This window comes from Lathyrus oleraceus, chromosome 5, assembly GCF_024323335.1.
Source record: "Lathyrus oleraceus cultivar Zhongwan6 chromosome 5, CAAS_Psat_ZW6_1.0, whole genome shotgun sequence".
NCBI lineage: Eukaryota > Viridiplantae > Streptophyta > Magnoliopsida > Fabales > Fabaceae > Lathyrus > Lathyrus oleraceus.
In genome coordinates this window covers 312,628,072-312,649,522 of record NC_066583.1, presented here as the reverse complement: position 1 = coordinate 312,649,522, position 21,451 = coordinate 312,628,072, and the positions used below count along the sequence as shown (strand labels likewise).

General features: G+C 36.9%; 1 protein-coding gene across 1 annotated transcript; it reads right to left on the bottom strand.

Moving 5' to 3' along the window:
• Positions 1–10,366: 10,366 nt before the first annotated feature.
• On the bottom strand, positions 10,367–20,913 carry LOC127084246 (probable aspartyl aminopeptidase). Its single transcript, XM_051024665.1, has 11 exons — positions 20,710–20,913; positions 20,500–20,635; positions 20,346–20,424; positions 20,051–20,253; positions 19,883–19,952; positions 19,365–19,487; positions 19,010–19,165; positions 11,993–12,166; positions 11,327–11,401; positions 11,104–11,244; positions 10,367–10,881 (listed from the first exon to the last, which is right to left on the bottom strand). Exons 1-11 carry the CDS (start codon positions 20,792–20,794, stop codon positions 10,660–10,662), a joined length of 1,464 nt encoding a protein of 487 aa, XP_050880622.1. The 5' UTR covers positions 20,795–20,913; the 3' UTR covers positions 10,367–10,659.
• Positions 20,914–21,451: the final 538 nt, after the last annotated feature.

Sequence of the window (21,451 nt, the reverse complement as noted above, 5' to 3'; positions counted from 1 at the left end):
TGTACGATATCACAGGCATGATGTTGTGACATCGTACATGACATGTTGGTCCAGATGTTGAACTTCTTCAACCCAACATATTAAAACAACAGAGATGATTACATTATTTGTTTTACAAAATTAATGTCAATCCTAAAGTATTAACAATCTCCCCCTTTGGAAAATTTTAGCTAAAATAAATAAACATTACACTGGACAATACATCCCAATATGGGTATGCTCTTCATCTCTGTCATTGTCTCCACCACCACAAACACCAAAGTTGGTGTACATGAGGAAGTAGAGGAACAAGAATCAGTTGCATCAGAACCCTTCCCCTCACCGGTAGAGCTTCCAGAAGAATATGTAATGCTGAGTACATAGATAATGTAACTCAGATCACAAGACACAATTGTCCTCTTAACTCAGATCACAAGACACAAGTGATATGCCCAGTTAGTGACTTCTGTGCCTGAAGCCAACTTCTGCTTGCTACCACATTTTATTTGCTTCTGGTACATTCTCAGGACTGTATTTCTCTCCCCCTTTTTAGCTAAACATTTGTAAATGAACCCCTCACAAAACCATATCCAGGCGCAGTTTGCCCAAACCTTAACATACCCCATGGTTTAGAGGGAATGAAGTGTTTCTCTTGTGAGAAGAAGAGGGCTATTACATCCTTTAAATAGTCCAGCCCGTGCTTAAGAATTAACGGTAGGAATACATGTTTGGTCAAGATTCATTAATATTTGCTAAGAAACAATCAGAGAATCACCAACAAAATCTCAGACTATCTTTGAATACCTTTTATAGCTCTTGACTGTTTCTTTTCCAAAACAGCAGTTCCAGTGCATGGAGACTATTCCCTATATGCAGTCAGACACGTTGCACGCGATGTCTTAACATTCAACGTGGCTTTTGCCTGCATTCTTCAAGTATTCTTCCTATCAACATTTCCTAAGACTACTCTCGTACCTCCAGTAGAAACTTGACATCTGGCACCACTTAAGCCAAAAACACAAACACCAGTAGATGGTTACTCCCCCTGTACCACACAACTGTAACAATCAGGCTTATTCTAATTTATCATAATTAGACACACCACATCCATATTTCCTCATGACTTTAAGGTTCAGAAGGAAATAACAAATATTATCCAAGGCAATGTCATGACATCCGGTCAGACATTCTTCTGCTCCCTCAGGCTTGACACTCATCACATCAACCCAATACCTAACAAGGTGCCATACCTTGTCATCTGAGTACACATAGACCACAAGCTTGATGATTACTTGCAGCGCAAAGACAGAACCCCCCTGTCATGAACCACCAACTCACCTCTTGAAACTTGGAGATCACACATGAACATATCCAACAAAGTTGGACCTTCACATACTTCCTGATTCAAAGAGAACCCAGACCACTTGATGAATGGAGAACATAAGACGCATCTTCATGTCTTCAAGAGCACACCCACTGTTCAACCTCTTGGCTGAACACATCCGCACTCTGTGACAATCTCTATTCTATCCAGAACAGAAAACCACTTCACAGAATGTTCTAACATTCGTTAGGACATCCTTCACAACATAACAAAAACCACCATCTGATAATCTTCAGATATCACTGAGTCACCAGCTTGATCCAAAAGAAACCAGACACCAATTGGGACATATACATTCTCATCCCATTACAAGAGATAATCTACCATAGATAGCTCAGAACTCCTACCACAAGCTCCAAGAGATGAATGGAAAACACCTCCTATTGTCTTCAACTTACTACTTTTCTGCTCGAATGTAATTAGTCTCAGACTTTCCTCAAGAGTAATCAGCTGCCATATGTTGATTATCTTGATTCTTCGAACTCACTTCTGAGATAGACCAAATGCCACTGGTTGATTACCTCATTCATGAATCCTCATACGAAAAAGTCAAATGCCACTTTTTGACCTCTCCAAGTTTATCAGACTTCTCCCAAAGATATGCTGACCTTCCAAGTGAGACTTGAACTTCAAGCTACATGTTAAACAGAACTTAGATTCTCTAAGACCTGAACACGTAACATCTTCTCCATCCAGCAACTCCAAAGAACTGCAATGAGAACGATCTTTTTGAAGTACCCAATCTACAACTCTGTAGACCCTTCTATCTTAAGTTGATGTGCCACTTCACCAACTAAGATTTTGATGTTGAACCAAATGTCACAACATTGTGTTTTAACATTTAGCTGTTGAATTCAGCTCCTTCTTCTGCCACTTGAAAGAACTTCCTCCCTACACAGAACAAGAGTTCAATGCTCTCATAGACTTGATTGTGGAACCAAGTTTGAGTAAACAACCTCCATCCTGCAGGTTTGCAGTTAAGTCATCCAAGCTCACACCTTGATGAATTCCTGCTTCTTCTCCAAAGACATCAGACACTCTGATGCATGAGTCTTCAGAAGGACCAGTTAGAGACTAACCCTTCAGCTATACCAAGGATTCCACTTCCTAAAGCAAAGTTGTTTCCATGGTGTCAAGAATGCTGCCACTTGTTCTTAACTCCACAGTGTGCATTAGCCAATGCACTTCCTTACCTAGATCAGAAATAAACTGATCCTAGTAACCACCATCAGGACTATGATGTCTTCTTCTTCTTGTACACACCAAGGCTGAACATGTTTCTTGCCAGGAAACCTTTTCAGAGATCATATGCTTTTGCTGCCACCAAGGAGATAGATCATAAACCAATGTACTATCCTTCCTGTGATTCTGCACAGGGTCTTGAAGAAGAGATGTTCCAACATCTTTAAGAACATCAGTTATCTGGGGCTCCAAGGATAATCAATTAAATACTTGTACTTGGCACAAGTAGACATTGATCTTAAATCCTTTCCCAATTATCCTTTCAGATACTTCCACCATAAGAATACTTTGAAAATACTCTTCTTGTGTCAATATCTTCTGCTTGCAAGCACCTCAATAGTTTCGAGAATCGTTCCAGATTAGATTCACCCTTAGGAATGAGAGAGATGAATCCTTCCTTGCAAATGTGTCACACAGCAACCAGAACCCATGTGACACAGGTCAACAGCCAACCAGACCCTAGGCTGACCAAATGTGAGGAGGTTAACCAAAACTCCCCCTCAAATTAACAATCATGGAAACTCCACACCAATATCCATGCATTGTACACAAATGTCTCAACATGACATACACCACCCCTACCAGTGGCAACTAACTCGATGAGTTATACCTATACTTACTCCAATTACACCAATCAGACCCCAGCTGACCATAAGTACTAGTGAAAGACAACAACACCAGTCCATAGTAGATATGCATTGTCAGAGCATACTACCTCAACCAACCTCTGAATCTTCATATTCTCACTCCTTGAAAGAACTGCCACTTCTGATCGTGGTGTTTGAATAACAAGATTCATGGTTCCAACCCTCTTAAATGGAATTGCAGTCAGGTTACCCCATTATTGACTTCTATCATCCAGGGGACTTGTCTTCCAGTACAACATAGTACTTCAGGGAACAACTATCCAACCCTGATCAATCTACAGGAATAAGGCACACAACAGGGATTGCACAATGTCACATCTCAACCAGCTCCACTTCTAGAGATCAGACTTCTAAAAGTGACCTTCTTGAGCATACACACAGTTGACCCTACCCTTGTCAACTTAGCTCACACAGATGTCTCCTCTTCCAGGTCAGGAGTAGGTTCCAAACAAAAGTATCTCTTTGTTTGACGCCTAAAAACATCTGCTCTTCAACCAGTAGGTGCATACTTGTTGAACAGCAGGTTCTAACATCACATAGAACATTAGTTCCACCTGCTTGGAACAAACCCTCCTTGAAAATCTTCAAGGTCTTCATATACACTACTCAAGAGAGTAAAAGAATCAGTGATCAGGTGATTCTTACCATCCTGAAGTGAGAACGTCATGATGGGTGAACTTGAGGAGACTCAAGTATCTTTGACATCCTCAGTAGATTATGATGAAATCTTGAATACAGCATCCTTTCATCCACATGAGGGGAAACTACATCAAAGTTTGAGTTTTGCCAGGTATTATGCAGCGGAAACCATAATACAACTCAACCTATGAACACGCACTTCACCAGATCAGCCTCCAAGAACATACTGAGTTTGAATATGATTCAATACTAGTACAACTGTCCCACACAAAGGCCAACTGCCAACCTCCAGAGACAGGTACACATAGTCCCTGTCATGAACAGTCCATCCCCTACTTCAAGGGACCATTCAGGTAACTCACAGAACCTTCCACAGGTTCCAACATTAGTACTAGCATAACTCCTTGCAAGAAACCAGAAAGTATCACCCATGGATCTCATCCAGAAACAGAACAGGATGCCAGCTCTGATACCAATTGAAATTCTGGCGTAGTCAGAATTCAGATGTTCTACTCCAAGTCATGACATCTGATCCAACATTGTAACTAATACAGCAAGACAGTTGCACAAATTAAAACCCTGTACTAAAGCACGCTTTCACAGTTGTCACGACATCTGCTACTATATTACCCTAGAATGGAAGAACACCTAGTTCTGTCCTTCTAGTACAAAGACACAGAAGAGGTCAAACACCACACTTACTTCTGTTGTGTTTGCACAGTTATCAGCATGATATATCAATATTGATTTGAACATCACCTGTTACTGTATTCCAGTTTGCTGGCCTAGTACTCGTGTTTCCTAAACTAAAGGTCAAGCAAGTTAACCTAATTTCCACATATTAGGGAGCTAACAAATAGGCTATTTGTTAGATTCATTAATTGTAGGTTAGTTGTTATTTTCCTGGATTTTAGCTCAGCTATTGGATTCTTAGAAAATAGCCTGAGAAAAATGCTGAAACAGAAAAACTAATTGTCCTACAATTTTGGCACAAACTGTCAGGTGTGAATGTCACAACATTCAGTTTGACATCCAGAACATATACCTCATGCTGATTCTGTTATGTTCCTGAAAAACAGACTGTGCTAACTTTGCTATACTGTAAAAGACTAACCAGTCTCTACTTCAGTATCAGCCTACACGAACAACTGTCAAGACATCCAGTTTGATAGTTTCACTATGATCCTTTGGTCAGGCCTGTTATCCTCTTGAAGACCAGACTTAACTAAATACTGAACTGAGATCAACATGCCTATTATTCAGTATGTGTTGTTAATGATGAATGTCAAAACATTCTGATTGACATTCAAACAGAAGGCTATGTATCAGGTCTGTTATTAACTTGATAAGCAGACTGAATTACAACCTGAGTTATGGCAGACAGGATTATAACATGCAGAAGGAAAACAAACAGAAAATTGTTTACCCAGTTCGGTCCAACATGACCTACATCTGGGGGCTACCAAGCCAGGAAGAAGATCCACTATCAGCAGTATTAATTCAGAGTTAAACTCCCCCGTTTACAACTCTTCACTTAATCCCTACCCAATGCAATCTATACCTAGGAACTCCTAGATAGAAACCTCCAGTTTCCATTCCTATCACTACAAATACAATGTAATGTTAAAACAACTTGAACTTGCTTCACAACTTCGTTCAAGACCATAACACTCTTGCCTACAGGCTTTGAGTGACAAATACTCTCAGCTTTGAACGCTGAGAAACACATGGTAACCTTCCCACAGGTTGGGAGGTTTACCTCACACACACCCCTAATTTTTCATTCTTAGAGAGTTACAAAAACTAGGTTACAGTTTGCTATTTATAACCTAATCACCCAACTGGATTTGGGCCTTCAGAAATCGCAGCAGACTTCTTCTTTGCTGTTACAAAGCCTGCAGAAAAATTCTGCTACAAACAAGGTCTTCAATCCTAAAATCTCTCCATATATATCTCCATATTTGGAGCCTATATATATTCTGATTGAGTCTTTAAGACCTCCACATGGAAGTTAGGATATTCACCAAATATCCTCACTAATCCCAGAATATATACTGAATTAATTAATTCAGTTTTCTACACATGTACGATGTCACAGGCATGATGTTGTGACATCGTACATGACATGTTGGTCCAGATGTTGAACTTCTTCAACCCAACATATTAAAATAACAGAGATGATTACATTATTTGTTTTACAAAATTAATGTCAATCCTAAAGTATTAACAGAGTGTTTACGGTTATCTGAGAGGTCAACTCATGTGAGGTGAAATGCCCTATATACGTTGCTTTAGATATTGTGTGTGAGTTATGAGATGTCCCTTTTGTCCCGTTAGGGAGAAGTACTTATAGGGGAATTTGAGCCTAGGGTTTTCTCGGGAAGGATCACCACCCACCCAGTCAATGATGGACCGTTGAATCCATACTTCCTAGGAAAGACATGGGTCAGCTACTGACCCTGAATTCTCTATAACGGAGAAAAATCTTTTCCCACGTTTCCCATAACTAGACGAGTAAGGGTAATTGGGGAGATGTGATACCTCATGTAGGGAAACATAATGTCATCGCCTCTCCTAGGGGCTATAAAGCTCTTGCCCTTATCAGGGCGTTTACAAATATAACAATACATCTTGCCTTTTATCCCAATGTATTTTATTTCCTTCTTTAAAGCTACCAAATATATTATTTCTAAAATTAAACCTTTATTTAAATATTTAACGGGGGAGTGAGGAAGCTATGATGGTGCATTGGACGCACTAAGATATGTTATCCTTTATCAAGATAAATGTAGTTTAAGGGTGAGGAGGATTGATGAATTAAATCTTTCTCTACTAGGAAAATGATGTTGGAAGCTTAGGCCAAGTCATGTAGTTTAGGGTTCTACTTCATAACTATGAAAATAAGAGAGATAAGGTGTGTGATGGTGGGAGAAAGGTGTCATGGTGGTGGAGAGTTTTCAATTTTATTAAGGAAGAAAGGGATTTGTTTAAGGATAAATGGTTTTAGAAATGGAGAAACTGCGTCTTCCTAACATGATCCATGGTTGAATTTGTTGAGAAATAAATTCCAAACGCAGTTTGGACTTTCTCTAGTTAAAGAGATGTCATTTGTTGATATGTGTAGATAAGGAGTTGGAAGTGAATGAACGTTTTTGGAGGCAAAGATGTCATCTTTTTACTTGAAATGAAGACATACTTCTAAATTGTTGTACTCAGGTGAATAGTATCATGTCAAATATATTTATCGATTATTTATCTAGGATATAGAGGTATATTCAAGAGTTCATATCAGTTGTGTTTGGAACAATTTTGTTTCGTTGAAAGTGTCTCTATTTGCTTGGAGGCTATTCTGAAACAAACTTCCAACAAAAGACAATTTCAAGTGACACGATAACATTAATAACAGTTCTTTAAAGTGTTTAAGAGGTTTTGAAAGTAATGAAAACTTGAGTCATCTAATGGGAGTATGAGACAATTTTTTTAATGTGGTTGGAGACTAGTACTTTTTATCCTAATAACATTCTAATGTGGTTAGGCACTAGTACTGTCTATCCTAATGACTCATTGGGGTCACAGTTTTTTGTTGTGTAGTCTTATTTCTTATAGAAGAAAGATTTGTTTGAAGAGTTTTTCACTAGGGAGTATTGAATATTGTATAACTTCTTTTTTTTAGAGCAACATCTTTGTGAGACACACACCATATATTCATCCAAAACCTTAAGGTGATAGGTGAGTGAGTTCTCTTACTTATAAATGATCAAGTCGATATATTTTTAACCAATATAAGACTATTACCCACACTACTAATATTTGCTACATTCTCAAGAAGATTCACATAGGCATCCATGTCATTTAATTTGCAAGTGTTTTGATTTTTAAAGAAAGAATAAATAGAAGGCTATTTGGTTAAAAGGAATTATGAGTTTCACTAGGTATGACAATTTGACTCATCTCCGGTGGATACCCACAACAGATAGGGTAAAAACCCCATACATGGATACGGGCATGAACTCTGGTAATTACTCACTTAAATAAGCGGGGATAGGTGCGGGGATGAGCACCTTAGTACCCAACCTGCCCATACTCGCACAATATATATTTATATATTTTAAATTATATTATTATATAAAAATAAATGATAGTCAATTTTTAAAAATATATCAATTTTAAAGTACTGCATGTTTAATATAAGTGATTATTTATTTCATAATTCAACGGTAAATTTTTTTTTAATGTTACTAAAAACTTAAAATAATATAATATTTTATACTTTACATATTTATTTTTATTAGAAATGTGGGTAACGGACCATAGGATACAAACACAAGTGTCAATATTAGTACCCAAGCACATATGACCTCGGATACGTAGATTTTTTCCAACTACGGATATGAAAACGGGTACTATAGTATCCTACCCAAATCCTGCCGCCCATTGCCATCCCTAAGTTTCACAAATTTTATATCTAAATACAACTTGTTTATGGTTTAAGTGAAATAAAAAAATATTTATAAGTTGTCTAGACTACCTCATCGCTTAATATTACTTTTCATTTTAAAATTTGGCCTTTTAAGTTTTGTTTGTTGTAAGTTAAATTTTATTGAATACTTCTCTTTACATTCATTATGCTAAGATAATATATTTTTTATTTGTAATATATTCTTTGGTTTTATAACAGAAAAAGTGAAGTATTGAAGGACTAGTGCAATATGCAGAAAACTATTCCTTCAATATCAATTAAAGTTTAAGAGGCCAGACTAAAATCAATAACATTCAGGTGTACACCATAGTTCTATGAAAGGCCAGACTATTTAATCTATTCCCAACAGTAGTAACACATTTCATATATAAAATATTATTTAAGAGACCAATATTCCAGATTTTTTTAAAACACAGGTTCTTAGAAAAACATTTTTGATTCAAAAGTATTAAGAGGTAGAGTTATTAGATAAATCTCTGTCTCTACCTGAATTACCCAGTCCATAAAAATTTTAAGATAGAGTTTTTATTGGTTATGACTAACCTTGATAACAATCTCTTTAATTTTGTTGTATGTGAAGCTGAAGCTGAGAATTAATACGTTGAAGATCACTTGTATTTAAAGATTGTTCACCATTGTGTTGATCTCTTAGACTTACATTTTCATTACCTTTTGATTTTAAAAATGTGTCACTTAAATTTTTAGTAAGTGGTCTTTACTAGACTCACTATGAACTAAAACTTTTTGCGTTTGAAATATATAAAACTCAATGACAATGTAGTCTTATTAGTTATTCATGTGAGTTTTTTGTGATGCTTATGCATTTTTAGTTCTCATGCTCTTTATGCTATATATTTGATTCAAAATCTAATCAACTTAAAATTGAATATAAATTTATTAAGTTGAGATAGTGCTTAATAAATAGATCATAAAACTAATAAAGTTAAGTAGCTCTCAAACATACCAAACCAAGCTTACTTAAAGATGATAAGTTTTACTCAAAGTGTAATGATGTTAATGAATCTTTATATATAAGAGAATCTTATATATATTTTTAGGACATACTATAAATTTAATTCTAATCACAAATCTAGAATTCATGATATTTTTCTTATTACTTTAGATTTGAGAATAAGTCTCAACTTTGTCTTTTAAAAACCTTCATAGATAATTTGTTAAAAACTTTTAAGATAAATCGACAACTACTAATTTACTATAAACTAACTTATCAGTTCGGTTATTTTCTATTAAACCAAATATGAATCTTATATTAGAGAGTTGTATAAACCAAATGTGAATCTCATATTAGAGAGTTGTATATCTCACATCTTCCAAGCCCTTATCTTCAACTTAAATCGGATACATGCTTCTTAAATTATGTGGAATTAAAACCGCACTTTACTGCGGAGGAAGTCAAGAGTTTAAACCTGCACCCTCTAATATATCAGCCCCATCTCATCCTATATTTTGTAGACGCAAACATTAACAAAAATTACATGTTTTTAGGCTTAAAATATGTGGTGTTTACAAATCCACCCCGTCTCATCTTCACTTTTAATGTGGGGAGGAACATAATTTTAGACTTACTCTCAACTATACTCACCTCGCCCCACCCCATTTTTTGTCGATTTTTGCGGAATGACTATACTCACCTCGCCCCATCCCATTTTTTGCCAACTTTTGCAGAACGAACAGCCCATTTGTCACCCTTAAGTGGAATAAGAAACCATTGCGCACTTTTGAAGCAAAACATGCGAGTATTGGCTATCCCTTCCTTGGTGAATATTTTCAAGATTGCATTTGAACATAGTCCACAACTCCACATATCCCTGATTTTTCACCACTTGCATATTTTCTTTAAGGCAAATTTTAACATGTTAAAGATCTCAATATAGAAATATTCATTTTAAAAACCGTACATTCAACTTTCTAAAAATTTGATTTTTTAAGTTCATAGCTGACACTAAGATTATACTATACGTTACAGCTACAACATTAAGTAACATCACTGTCCTGCATTTTCGGTAATATATGCTGCTTGAAAATTCATATTACATTTAAATTTTATTTGAACCCCTATTCTGAAAGATTAATTTCTCATCTGAATAGGTCTACAATGGAAGCATAATTGTGGACTATTCAAGTACAGCAAGTAGCCCCAAATATTGCAATTACAAGTCAGATACTATTTCAGTTTTGCAATTATAAAAAAACATCATTAGAAATCCTGATCCCTCAGCAAACCCAGAGCATAGGATGGATGGGTAAATCTTCAGTGAATATATAGCCTAGATGTCCACAACAATATTAGCATCGAGAAGAGAGAATTCCTGGAAAAAGGCCTTGAAATGTTCGTATGAATATTTTACATCATCAACAGCGCACATTTCACGGATGCTATGCATTGACAACTGAGGTGCACCTACATCAACAGTTCGAATACCTATGCCACTTGCAAGAATAGGACCGATTGTTGAACCACAGGCCATGTCATTGCGCACCACAAAGTCCTATACATCAACATACACATTATAATTCATTACCTCATACTACGATCACAGTATTCCAATCCTTCAATTTTTACGTAAACAGAAAACAATTTGCTCCTTGAAGTATTATAAATATTAAAATGGAGAAGATTGTTGTTCATGATTGTATATCTTCCTTTGAAGACACAATCTTTTCCAATAAGAGAGGAAGAAAAGAGACAAACTTTTTTTCATTGAACTGACCTGAACAGGAAGATTATGTTTTGATGCTATCTCCCTAAAAATGAAGGATGTGACAGCATTGGTTGCATAGCGTTGGTTTGCGTTTTGCTTAATGACAAGTCCTCCATGTAGTTTAGGCTGATGGTTTTCTTCATGCCTGTCCTGCAAGAAATTAGCCCGGATCTCAATAAGCAACAGTTTGAATTATGGGCAACAGTAAATCAAGGCATGCAGGAAAACTTACCATGTAATTCGGGTGTAGTGCATGTGCCATATCAGCAGATACAAGGAAGCTTTTTTGTACTGCTTTCTCGAGAAGCTAAAACAAAACACGGGGAAGAAAACTAATTACATAACTAAAAACACGATTATAATGAGGTTATAAGTTATTCCACTTTCCACATTTAAATATCTGGAACGTTTACTTGTGCTCTAAATTGAATGCTGAAATAACCATAGCTGCTAACAAAATTTAAGCTACACTTCACCTCAATTTCAGTACACCGAAGATTAAAAACATAAACATTCCTCCACTTATGTTTCAGAAACTAGTATATGCAGATAGAACTCATAACCTATTCATTTATTATGGGTTAGGTTACAAATATCATCGCATCTTAATTATTTTTTGCAATTTAGTCATGAAAGTTGAAACTATTGTATACATTATTTATGATATTTAAGGTTTTTTACTGTGTTTTTTGAAAACTCGTGTAAATTCAAGGGTTTCAGAATAGTGATTTGGATTAAAAAGATGTGAGGTTAATATACCTTAACATCAATGTGCTGAAGGTACTACTGCCTACATGTATAATACAAGTCCACAGTGGAAAGTAGACAACAGCATAATTGTTCAGCTACACTAAGTTGTACACGGAATTGCATGGGAATTAAAAAGGAAAAAGTATACCTTGGAATTTGGGCTGAAGGAATATGTAATCCTCGACAAAGCATCTAGCACTACAGGAGATCCTGCTCCTTGAGCAGAGTTAGATCCACATTCCTCATGGTCAAACAAAGCCACCATTCTAATGCCAGGCTCTTCCTCAAGATTGCTGTCAGAGGATGTAGCATCAATTAATGCCTGAAAGTGAAACAAGGATGTTAGCATATTATAGTAAAAGTTAAGGTCTTGCTAATGAGCGCCCTAAGAGCATTGGTTAAAGGGGTAATAAAAGGAAGCTGTCTTGAAAATACACCTTCAACAGTAGTAATATAATGATAATTGCATCATTTTCGCATAAAATTTTACCTCTTTTGGTTACTTAAACAATGCTCTAAAGAAACTGTTAGACCTCTCATAAAGAATACTTATAAGAGGAAGGGGCACCAGTAAAGCAAGATAAATGCTGTCCAATAAAGAATACATATAAACAGTCATTTTAGCAGTTACAGATTCTAAGGGGCAGCAATTATTATTATTACTAGAATAACAATTATTATTAAGAACAGTTACAGAACTTAGGCAATATAAGAAGGGAAACATAACTGTGTTTGGATCATCCTGCAGTTGTGAGTGTTAGACACTTGGGAGGGAGAGAACCAAGCTCTCAGAATCTTGGTGTGTGTCCTAATATTTTGTACTATTTTCCTATAACTATTGTAAGCATAATATTCTGGTCTTTGAACTTCCACCAGAATTATTATCAGTAAAGTATTCCTATTCCCTAAATTATTCTGTTCAGAGCCGGTTTCTATCAACTGGTATCAGAGCAGTTTCCTTCCGGGACTGCTTTATGGTATCTATGCGAGGGGAAATGGAGGCCAGATTGGAAATTCTCGAACGTGGATTTGAAGGGTTGTTAGCCATGCGGGAAAATGTGCAAAAGATCCTCGAAGGAAAGAGTTGAAACGAGTCAGCAAGTAGCAGAATTAACCGCCCTGATGCGTCGCACAATGCGAACAACACCGGGGAGTCCGAACGGCAGTGATGACGACGCTTCTGTACACACTAGCCATCCTCGAAAACGTGAAGAACGGTGGAGAAAATTGGAGATACCTGTTTTTGAAGGCACTGACGCCTATGGTTGGTTGAACAGGGTGGAACGTTACTTTGACTTGAAGAAGATGAGTGAGAACGAGAAATTACAAACTGTGATGGTGGCTATGGAAGGCAAGGCACTGCCGTGGTATCAATGGTGGGAATTCTCGTCTCAGAATCCCACTTGGGAAGATTTTAGGACTGCCATATTAAGAAGGTTTCAACCATCAATGATTCAAAGTCCTTTTGAATTATTGTTGAGTCTCAAACAAACCGGGACCGTGGAGGAATACCGAGAACAATTTGAAATGTATGCTGGCCCTCTAAAATGCACAGAGCCATCCTATTTGAAAGGTATTTTCTTGAATGGACTTAAAGATATTATTAGGGCAGAGTTGAAATTGCATCCAGTGGAGACATTGTCTGAATTAATGGACTATGCTCAAAGGGTGGATGAAAAAAATAATTTGCTGAACAAGAGTAATAGTGGAACAAGTTCTGGAAGTAAATCTGGTTTTAGGACCTATAATAGCACCAAAACAGTGACATGGACACCAAATTCTAAAAGTCAAAACCAGGCTGCTTCATCAATTGGTAGCACTACAAGTGACTCTAGAACAAATCTTTCATCTAAAGGGAGAAGCTTTAGGAGGTTAACAGATGCAGAATTACAAGAGAAGAAGTATAGGAAAGGGTTGTGCTATAGGTGTGATGAAAAGTTCGGACCAGGGCACATCTGTGCAAATAAACAATTAAGGGTGATCTTGATGGAGGAAGGTAGTGGGGCTGAATCAGAAGAAGAGGAAGAAGTAGCGGAGGAAGAACCAGCAAAAGAAGTGAAAACCTTGCAATTATCTATGTATAGCATCTCAGGGCTTACTACCAAGAAATCTATCAAACTCCGCGGGAGAATTGGCGACAAACAAGTAGTGGTATTGATTGATTGTGGAGCCTCTCATAATTTTATTTCTTCTGTGCTTGTTAAAGAAGAGATATGGCAAGTAGAAGAAACACCCTCTTACTATGTAGAAGTGGGGGATGGGAGAAAAATTTCTTGTAAAGGAGTGTGTCCCCAACTGAAACTCAACATTCAAGGGTTGGACATTCAACAGGATTTCTTCATCTTTGAATTAGGTGGAGTGGATGTGGTTTTAGGAATGGAATGGCTATCCGGTTTGGGAGAAATAAAAGCAAATTTCAAAGATTTAACTATCAAGATCCCATGGGGTAATCGCTATCATGTGTTGAAAGGAGAGTCTGAATTATTGAGGGCAGCAGCATCCTTCAAGTCTGTTTTAAAAGCCATGCGTGATGAAGGGCAAGTTTTTCTCCTAGAATACCAGATGTTAAAGGCTGGAACAGATTCAGTAATATCACCGCCTAACTGGCTAGAAGGAGTTTTAAGCGAATTTGAAGAGGTGTTCCAAGAACCAAAGGGGCTGCCACCGTCAAGGAGACAAGATCATGCTATTATACTCAAGGAAGGAGCGAATATTCCCAATATCAGACCCTACATATATCCTCATTACCAAAAAAATGAGATTGAAAGGTTAGTAGATGATATGCTAAAATCTGGTGTCATTAGGCCTAGTGTAAGTCCTTACTCTAGTCCTATTATTCTGGTTAAAAAAAAAAGATGGAGGATGGCGTTTTTGTGTAGATTATAGAGCCTTAAATAAGATTACTGTGCCCGATAAATTCCCTATTCCCATTATTGATGAGCTACTTGATGAATTAGGTGGAGCAAATATTTTTTCTAAACTGGATTTAAAATCAGGTTATCATCAAATAAGGATGAATGAAGAGGATATTCAAAAGACAGCCTTTAGAACTCATGAGGGTCATTATGAGTTTGTTGTTATGCCGTTTGGACTTACTAACGCACCTTCCACATTTCAATCGTTAATGAATGAAATGTTGAAACCATACTTGAGAAGATTTGTTTTGGTTTTTTTTGACGATATACTGATCTATAGCAAATCTAGTGAGGAACATCATAAGCATTTGCAAGCTGTTCTGGCGCTACTGAAGGAGCACCAACTATTTGCAGCTGATCCAAAAAAATTAATTGTTATGATGGAGTGGCCCATTCCTAAAGATCTCAAAGCACTAAGAGGATTTTTAGGACTCACGCGTTATTATAGAAGGTTCGTGAAGGATTATGGCAGGATAGCTAGACCGCTGACCCAATTGTTGAAAAAAGATTGTTTCCGTTGGAATGACGAAGCCCATGCCGCTTTTGAGCAACTGAAGAAACTGATGGCAGAATTACCCATACTAACAGTTCCAGATTTCTCCAAAGTCTTCACCATAGAAACAGATGCTTCTAACAAAGGATTAGGGGCTGTTTTATTGCAAGAAGGTCGACCAGTGGCTTTTCATAGTCAAACGTTATCAGATAGAGCACAATCCAAGTCAGTGTACGAGAGAGAGTTGATGGCCATTGTGACAGCCGTTCAAAAATGGAGACATTACTTGATGGGAAGGCATTTCATCATCCTTACGGATCAAAAGAGCCTCAAATTTCTTTGTGACCAAAGAGTTCTAGGAGAGGAACAATTCAAGTGGACTTCTAAGTTGATGGGATTTGATTTTGAAATTCAATACAAGCCTGGACAACAAAACAGAGTGGCTGATGCACTCTCTAGAAGAATGAGTTATGCAGCTCTATCCACAGTCCAATTTGACGAATTAGAGGAGTGGGAGACTGAAATTCAAAATGATAAAAAATTACAAGAAATCATTCAAGACTTGCTGAAGGATAGCCACTCTCACCCTGGATATTCTTTTAGAGATCGGAAGTTGTTTTTCAAAGGACGACTAGTGCTACCTAAAGGGTCTTCCAAAATTCCGAAGCTTTTAAAAGAATTCCATGATTCAGCCACGGGAGGACACTCGGGATTTTTCAGAACTTCTAAAAGAATTTCAGCAATTCTACACTGGGAAGGAATGAAGAAAGATATTCAGCAATATGTTGCCACTTGTGAAGTTTGCCAATTGAACAAATATCAAACCTTGTCTCCTGCTGGACTATTGCAACCACTGCCAATTCCTACTCAAGTATGGGCTAATATTTCAATGGATTTTATAGAAGGGTTACCTAAAGCACATGGTAAAAATGTGATTTTGGTGGTAGTAGACCGTCTTACCAAATATGCTCATTTCATGGCTTTAAGTCACCCTTTTACCGCTAAGGATGTTGCTGAAATTTTCATCAAAGAGGTGGTTAAGTTACATGGTTTTCCATCAACCATTGTGTCAGATAGGGATAAAATATTTCTCAGCCATTTCTGGTCAGAGTTGTTTAAAATGGCTGGTACCAAGTTAAAATTCAGCTCCGCATATCATCCCCAAACTGATGGTCAAACCGAGGTAGTAAATCGGTGTTTGGAAACCTATCTGAGGTGTCTCACAGGGACTCAACCGAAGCAGTGGACAAAGTGGTTAGGGTGGGCAGAATATTGGTTCAACACCAACTATAATAGTTCCTTGAAATTGACTCCTTTCAAAGCTCTCTATGGTCGAGACCCTCCCCATTTACTCAAAGGCTCTACCATTCCTTCAATTGTGGAAGAAGTTAATGTGTTAACTCAAGAGAGGGATCAAGTGTTACATGAGTTAAAGTCTAATCTAGTGAAAGCCCAAGTTCAGATGAAAACATATGCAGATCAGTCCAGAAGACCAGTTACTCTCTCTACCGGTGATTGGGTTTATCTTAAGCTGCAACCTTATAGGTTGAAATCTCTTGCTAAGAAGAGGAATGAGAAACTAAGTCCTAGGTTCTATGGGCCTTATCAAATAATCAAACAGATAGGACCAGTGGCATTCGAATTGGATTTACCACCAGAGAGCAAAATCCATCCGGTTTTCCACGTTTCCTTACTAAAGAAAGCCCTGACTCCAACAAGCAATCGACAACCTCTTCCACCAATGCTTTCTGAGGATTTAGAACTCCAAGTATCACCTGCTGCAGTAAGTGCTGTCCGAAACAATGCTAATGGCTCAGCTGAAGTACTTATTCAATGGCAGGACCTACCAGAATTTGAAGCTACATGGGAACCTGTTGAAGTCATCAAAGAGCAATTTCCTTCATTTCACCTTGAGGACAAGGTGTCTCTTTTAGGGGGGAGTATTGTTAGACCTCTCATAAAGAATACTTATAAGAGGAAGGGGCACCAGTAAAGCAAGATAAATGTTGTCCAATAAAGAATACATATAAACAGTCATTTTAGCAGTTACAGATTCTAAGGGGCAGCAATTATTATTATTACTAGAATAACAATTATTATTAAGAACAGTTACAGAACTTAGGCAATATAAGAAGGGAAACATAACTGTGTTTGGATCATCCTGCAGTTGTGAGTGTTAGACACTTGGGAGGGAGAGATCCAAGCTCTCAGAATCTTGGTGTGTGTCCTAATATTTTGTACTATTTTCCTAAAACTATTGTAAGCATAATATTCTGGTCTTTGAACTTCCACCAGAATTATTATCAGTAAAGTATTCCTATTCCCTAAATTATTCTGTTCAGAGCCGGTTTCTATCAACTGGTATCAATATGAATCATAAAATCCTACCTATAATTCAAAACATGCCTATGCATAAACAAACATATGCAAAAATAACATATAAGGAAATAATCTCTAAAGCATAATATTTTAGAAACTAAAATTCAAAAGTCATCCCAGTAACCTCTCTTGGGGAAAATATATTTTACTTTTAAAGAAAATTTAAAAATATTGTAATTTAATTAAATGCAAAACAATTTAAATATTCAATTAATAATTTCACCAGAGGAGGCGAATACCCTAGCACAGAGTGGTGAAAACTTGCGAAAAACCAGAAAGAGATTGAGAAGCTCGATACATAAGGAAAATGGGTGATATGGGCTGGGAATGAGGGGGGACTTAAGTTTTTCTGTATATCTGGCATACTTAGTGCTACAGGTGGACTTCAGTAATTTTCTCTATACCTGGCATACTTAGTGCTACAGGTGGACTTCAGTAATATGGTGTACTGCCGAGTCTGTTTTTATAAGTAGTACTGCAATACAATAATACTAACATATTTACAAAAAGAGTTCTCTCTCTAATGATTCTTTTAGTAACAACCAAGTGTGGATTCACATAGAAAACATTCATCGGGTCTGCAAGCAAAACATATATAAGCATAATGTTTTTTGGGAAGGGAAGAGAGAGAGAACACGGAAGACTCAAATGGAACAATTTCAAGTATTCCTCCTTGTCAAAGAGCTTCAAGGAAAAGTATAGTTAGGAAGCCACTTAACATTTAGGCTTATACAAGGAAGGGATACAGGGGATGGGGTCTCTAACGCACGATTGGAGGGCATGAATTGTAACGAACTTCCAGACCAGTGAGGCCATGAAGGAAATAAGGGAGGGAAATTCTGCTAAAATTTGTAAGGAATAAAAGGAGCAAGAAGAGGAGTGAGAAAGAGTGGACAACATTTTATGATTTGTGTTCATTTCATATTTTTTCATTAAAATTGTCATACATTATCATGCTGGCATTGGTATCCGTATCACCCTGACATCAGTATCTTAATATAAAGTCATACACAGCAAAAACCTCGTTTCTTTGAGATCTATCCAGTTTAATATCACCAATAACATTATTAATTTCACATCCGTCCTTACTACATCTATAGATACTGCAATAAAGAGATACACAAAACCATTTGGGTTAGGTTGAATGATCCACCATTTCCCAAGCTCGTCGACAGAAAGATGGAGTTTGACCCATATTTGTTAGCACTATTCATTTCATTAAAGCATAAATCATGATGTTTTTAAATTTCCCTAACCCTTATACTATAGAACCAGTCCAAATTACATTTAGAGTGGCACAATTAAAAGTCAAGGTTAAATTTCTACAAACATGCATTTGTATCTTGACTAGAAGAAACAATCTCAATAAAACTCAAACCTTCAATGAGCAAAATGACATGCATAGGTTATCAAGCCGTCCTGAAAATACGAACTCCTTGGCGGCTCCAGCAATTAAGCTTGGTTGTGTATCACAAGCTTGCAATTCAAAATCACAAATGTCATCTGGTTCACACTCAAGTTTGCTTGCAAGCAGCTGGAGATAAGAGGAAGAAGGTCAATCAACAATAATAAGACTGATAATTGTCATGTATACATGCCTAGGCCGATGTTAAGGGCTTACAACTTACAAGTTAAAACCACCTTTGAAATTGTTAACATTTTTCCCCAAAAAAAAACAGAAATGCAATTAAAGTTAAAGCCGTGAAGGCATTGAAAGTTTCAAGCCAGTTAACCTGTAAAAGTATAGGGTGGTGCTTTGTATTGCTAGACCCTGTTTTATCATTTTCTTTCTTTCCATCATTCTGCTTTCCACTTTCAACTGAACCATTTTCAGAGGACACTTTGTTAACCTCTGCCTGCACAACAAATTTCAATGAATTTATAAAAGGTAAATCCAAACCATTAAAAAGGAATACTTGTAATCCAAATAAGCACCGTCTGTGGAAGCTTTAATAATTTATTTTAATCAACTCAGTAGACAGAGACACGGTGCACACCCGCCCAAAAGAATCGCATCAAAGATTCAATACACAAAAATGACGATAAGTACTAACTAGCAAGATTGCATGCTAATAGAAGTACAACTACAATTTGTCGTGTAGAAATAATCTCAAGCAGTTCAATGAAACACATGTTTAGCTAATAACAGCCTAGCCCCATGCTATCACATTAATAAAACCTCCTATAACCACTGGTAGATCTTTACAGGGACATCGGGAGGCCACAGAATCAACTAGAAATGCAGCAGTACCTTTAAAGATGTTGCAAGGATGGGAAGAAGATGAGTCTGCGTGTTTACTTTGAATCCATCATTAACACCTCTGCACAGAATCAAACAAAGGGAAAACACCACAATAAACTGATCATGTATCAAGCAAAACAAAGAGACAATGCACACGTTATTAACATCAACACAAACCTGTCTAAGTGAATTGCCAAAGTGGGAACACGCATTATAGGCTCCTCAATTCTAACAAGACGATGTGAATACGAAACAGAGCCTGCATTTTCTCTTTTTAAGATAACCCTCCCAGCCACAGTCAAATCCCGATCAAACCACGTGTGCCATAAACCTCCTCCATAGGTTTGAACACCAACCTCCAATATTCCACCCTTAACCACCTGCATTAACAAATCCAAACTAAACCCTAAACCTCTTTCACTAATCCAAAATCCGTTGACTAATCAAAATTAACACAAAATTAATTAATTACCTTTGACACCGGTTTCAGTTTCAAAGAAGGACTATCGGTGTGAGCACCAACTATATGGAATCCATTTCCAGCAACATATCTGACAAGAGAGTTGAAAAATGAAAAATGAAAAACGTTGCATTATTGATTACAGTTAGAGAGGAAGGAAATGAACCTTTTGCCAACGGCAAAAGCGACGATGGTGGAATGGTTTCTGGTGAAGAAGTATTTGTGACCGGCTTTCAGTTCCCAAACTTCCTTCTCCGAGATTTGTTGATAACCTGCGGCTTGTAACTGCTTCTTGGCCTCGTCTGAAAAGGAAATCGGTGAGTGAATGATGAGTTGCGAATTGGGAGAGAAGAGAGGAGTTGGTTTTGGTTATTACCGACGGCGTGGAAAGCAGTTGGAGATGCGTTGAGGAAGTTGATCAGATCGGAAACGACGGCGTGAGTTCCTTCTTCCTTCGACATGGTTTTGCAGATTCAACTTGGAAGTGATGGGGTTTCAGTGTTTAGATGTGGCGGTGCTGTTCTGTGGTGCTGTTTCATTAACCAACGGATTTGATGCATTAAAATAACATAAAAAATGGTAAATATGATATTAAATTAAGAAATTTCTTAATCTGCCTATAACCTATTAACGAGAAAATATTTAAATGTTTCAAGATTTCGGATATATATTTTTGGAAATATTTTAAAATATAATAATTTAAAACATAAATATTATATCAGACTCATAAGTTATTTTACAAGATTATTGTATTGGAGACGTAACTCTGTTTATTTTTTGGAGATGTATCTCTGTAATCTATCAGAACAGAATTATACACTTTATATTTTGTTTACATGTATTCAAATGAAGTATATTAAATCATACAATCCATATAAATCATATCTTTCATATGCAAAAAGTGACGTATATAAAATCAGGTGGTCCAAATGTCATATATAAATAAAATCGAATACAATGATAAAGTAGTATGAGGTGAAAATAAAATACAATGCATAGTATAACAATTATATACTATTGCACTACTGTGTATGTCAGACTACATATCCTTTGCCTTATCTACCTCCTCGGGATCCTCGATCATCAATCACTTGTCCTCTAGCGTTGTCTCTGGTACT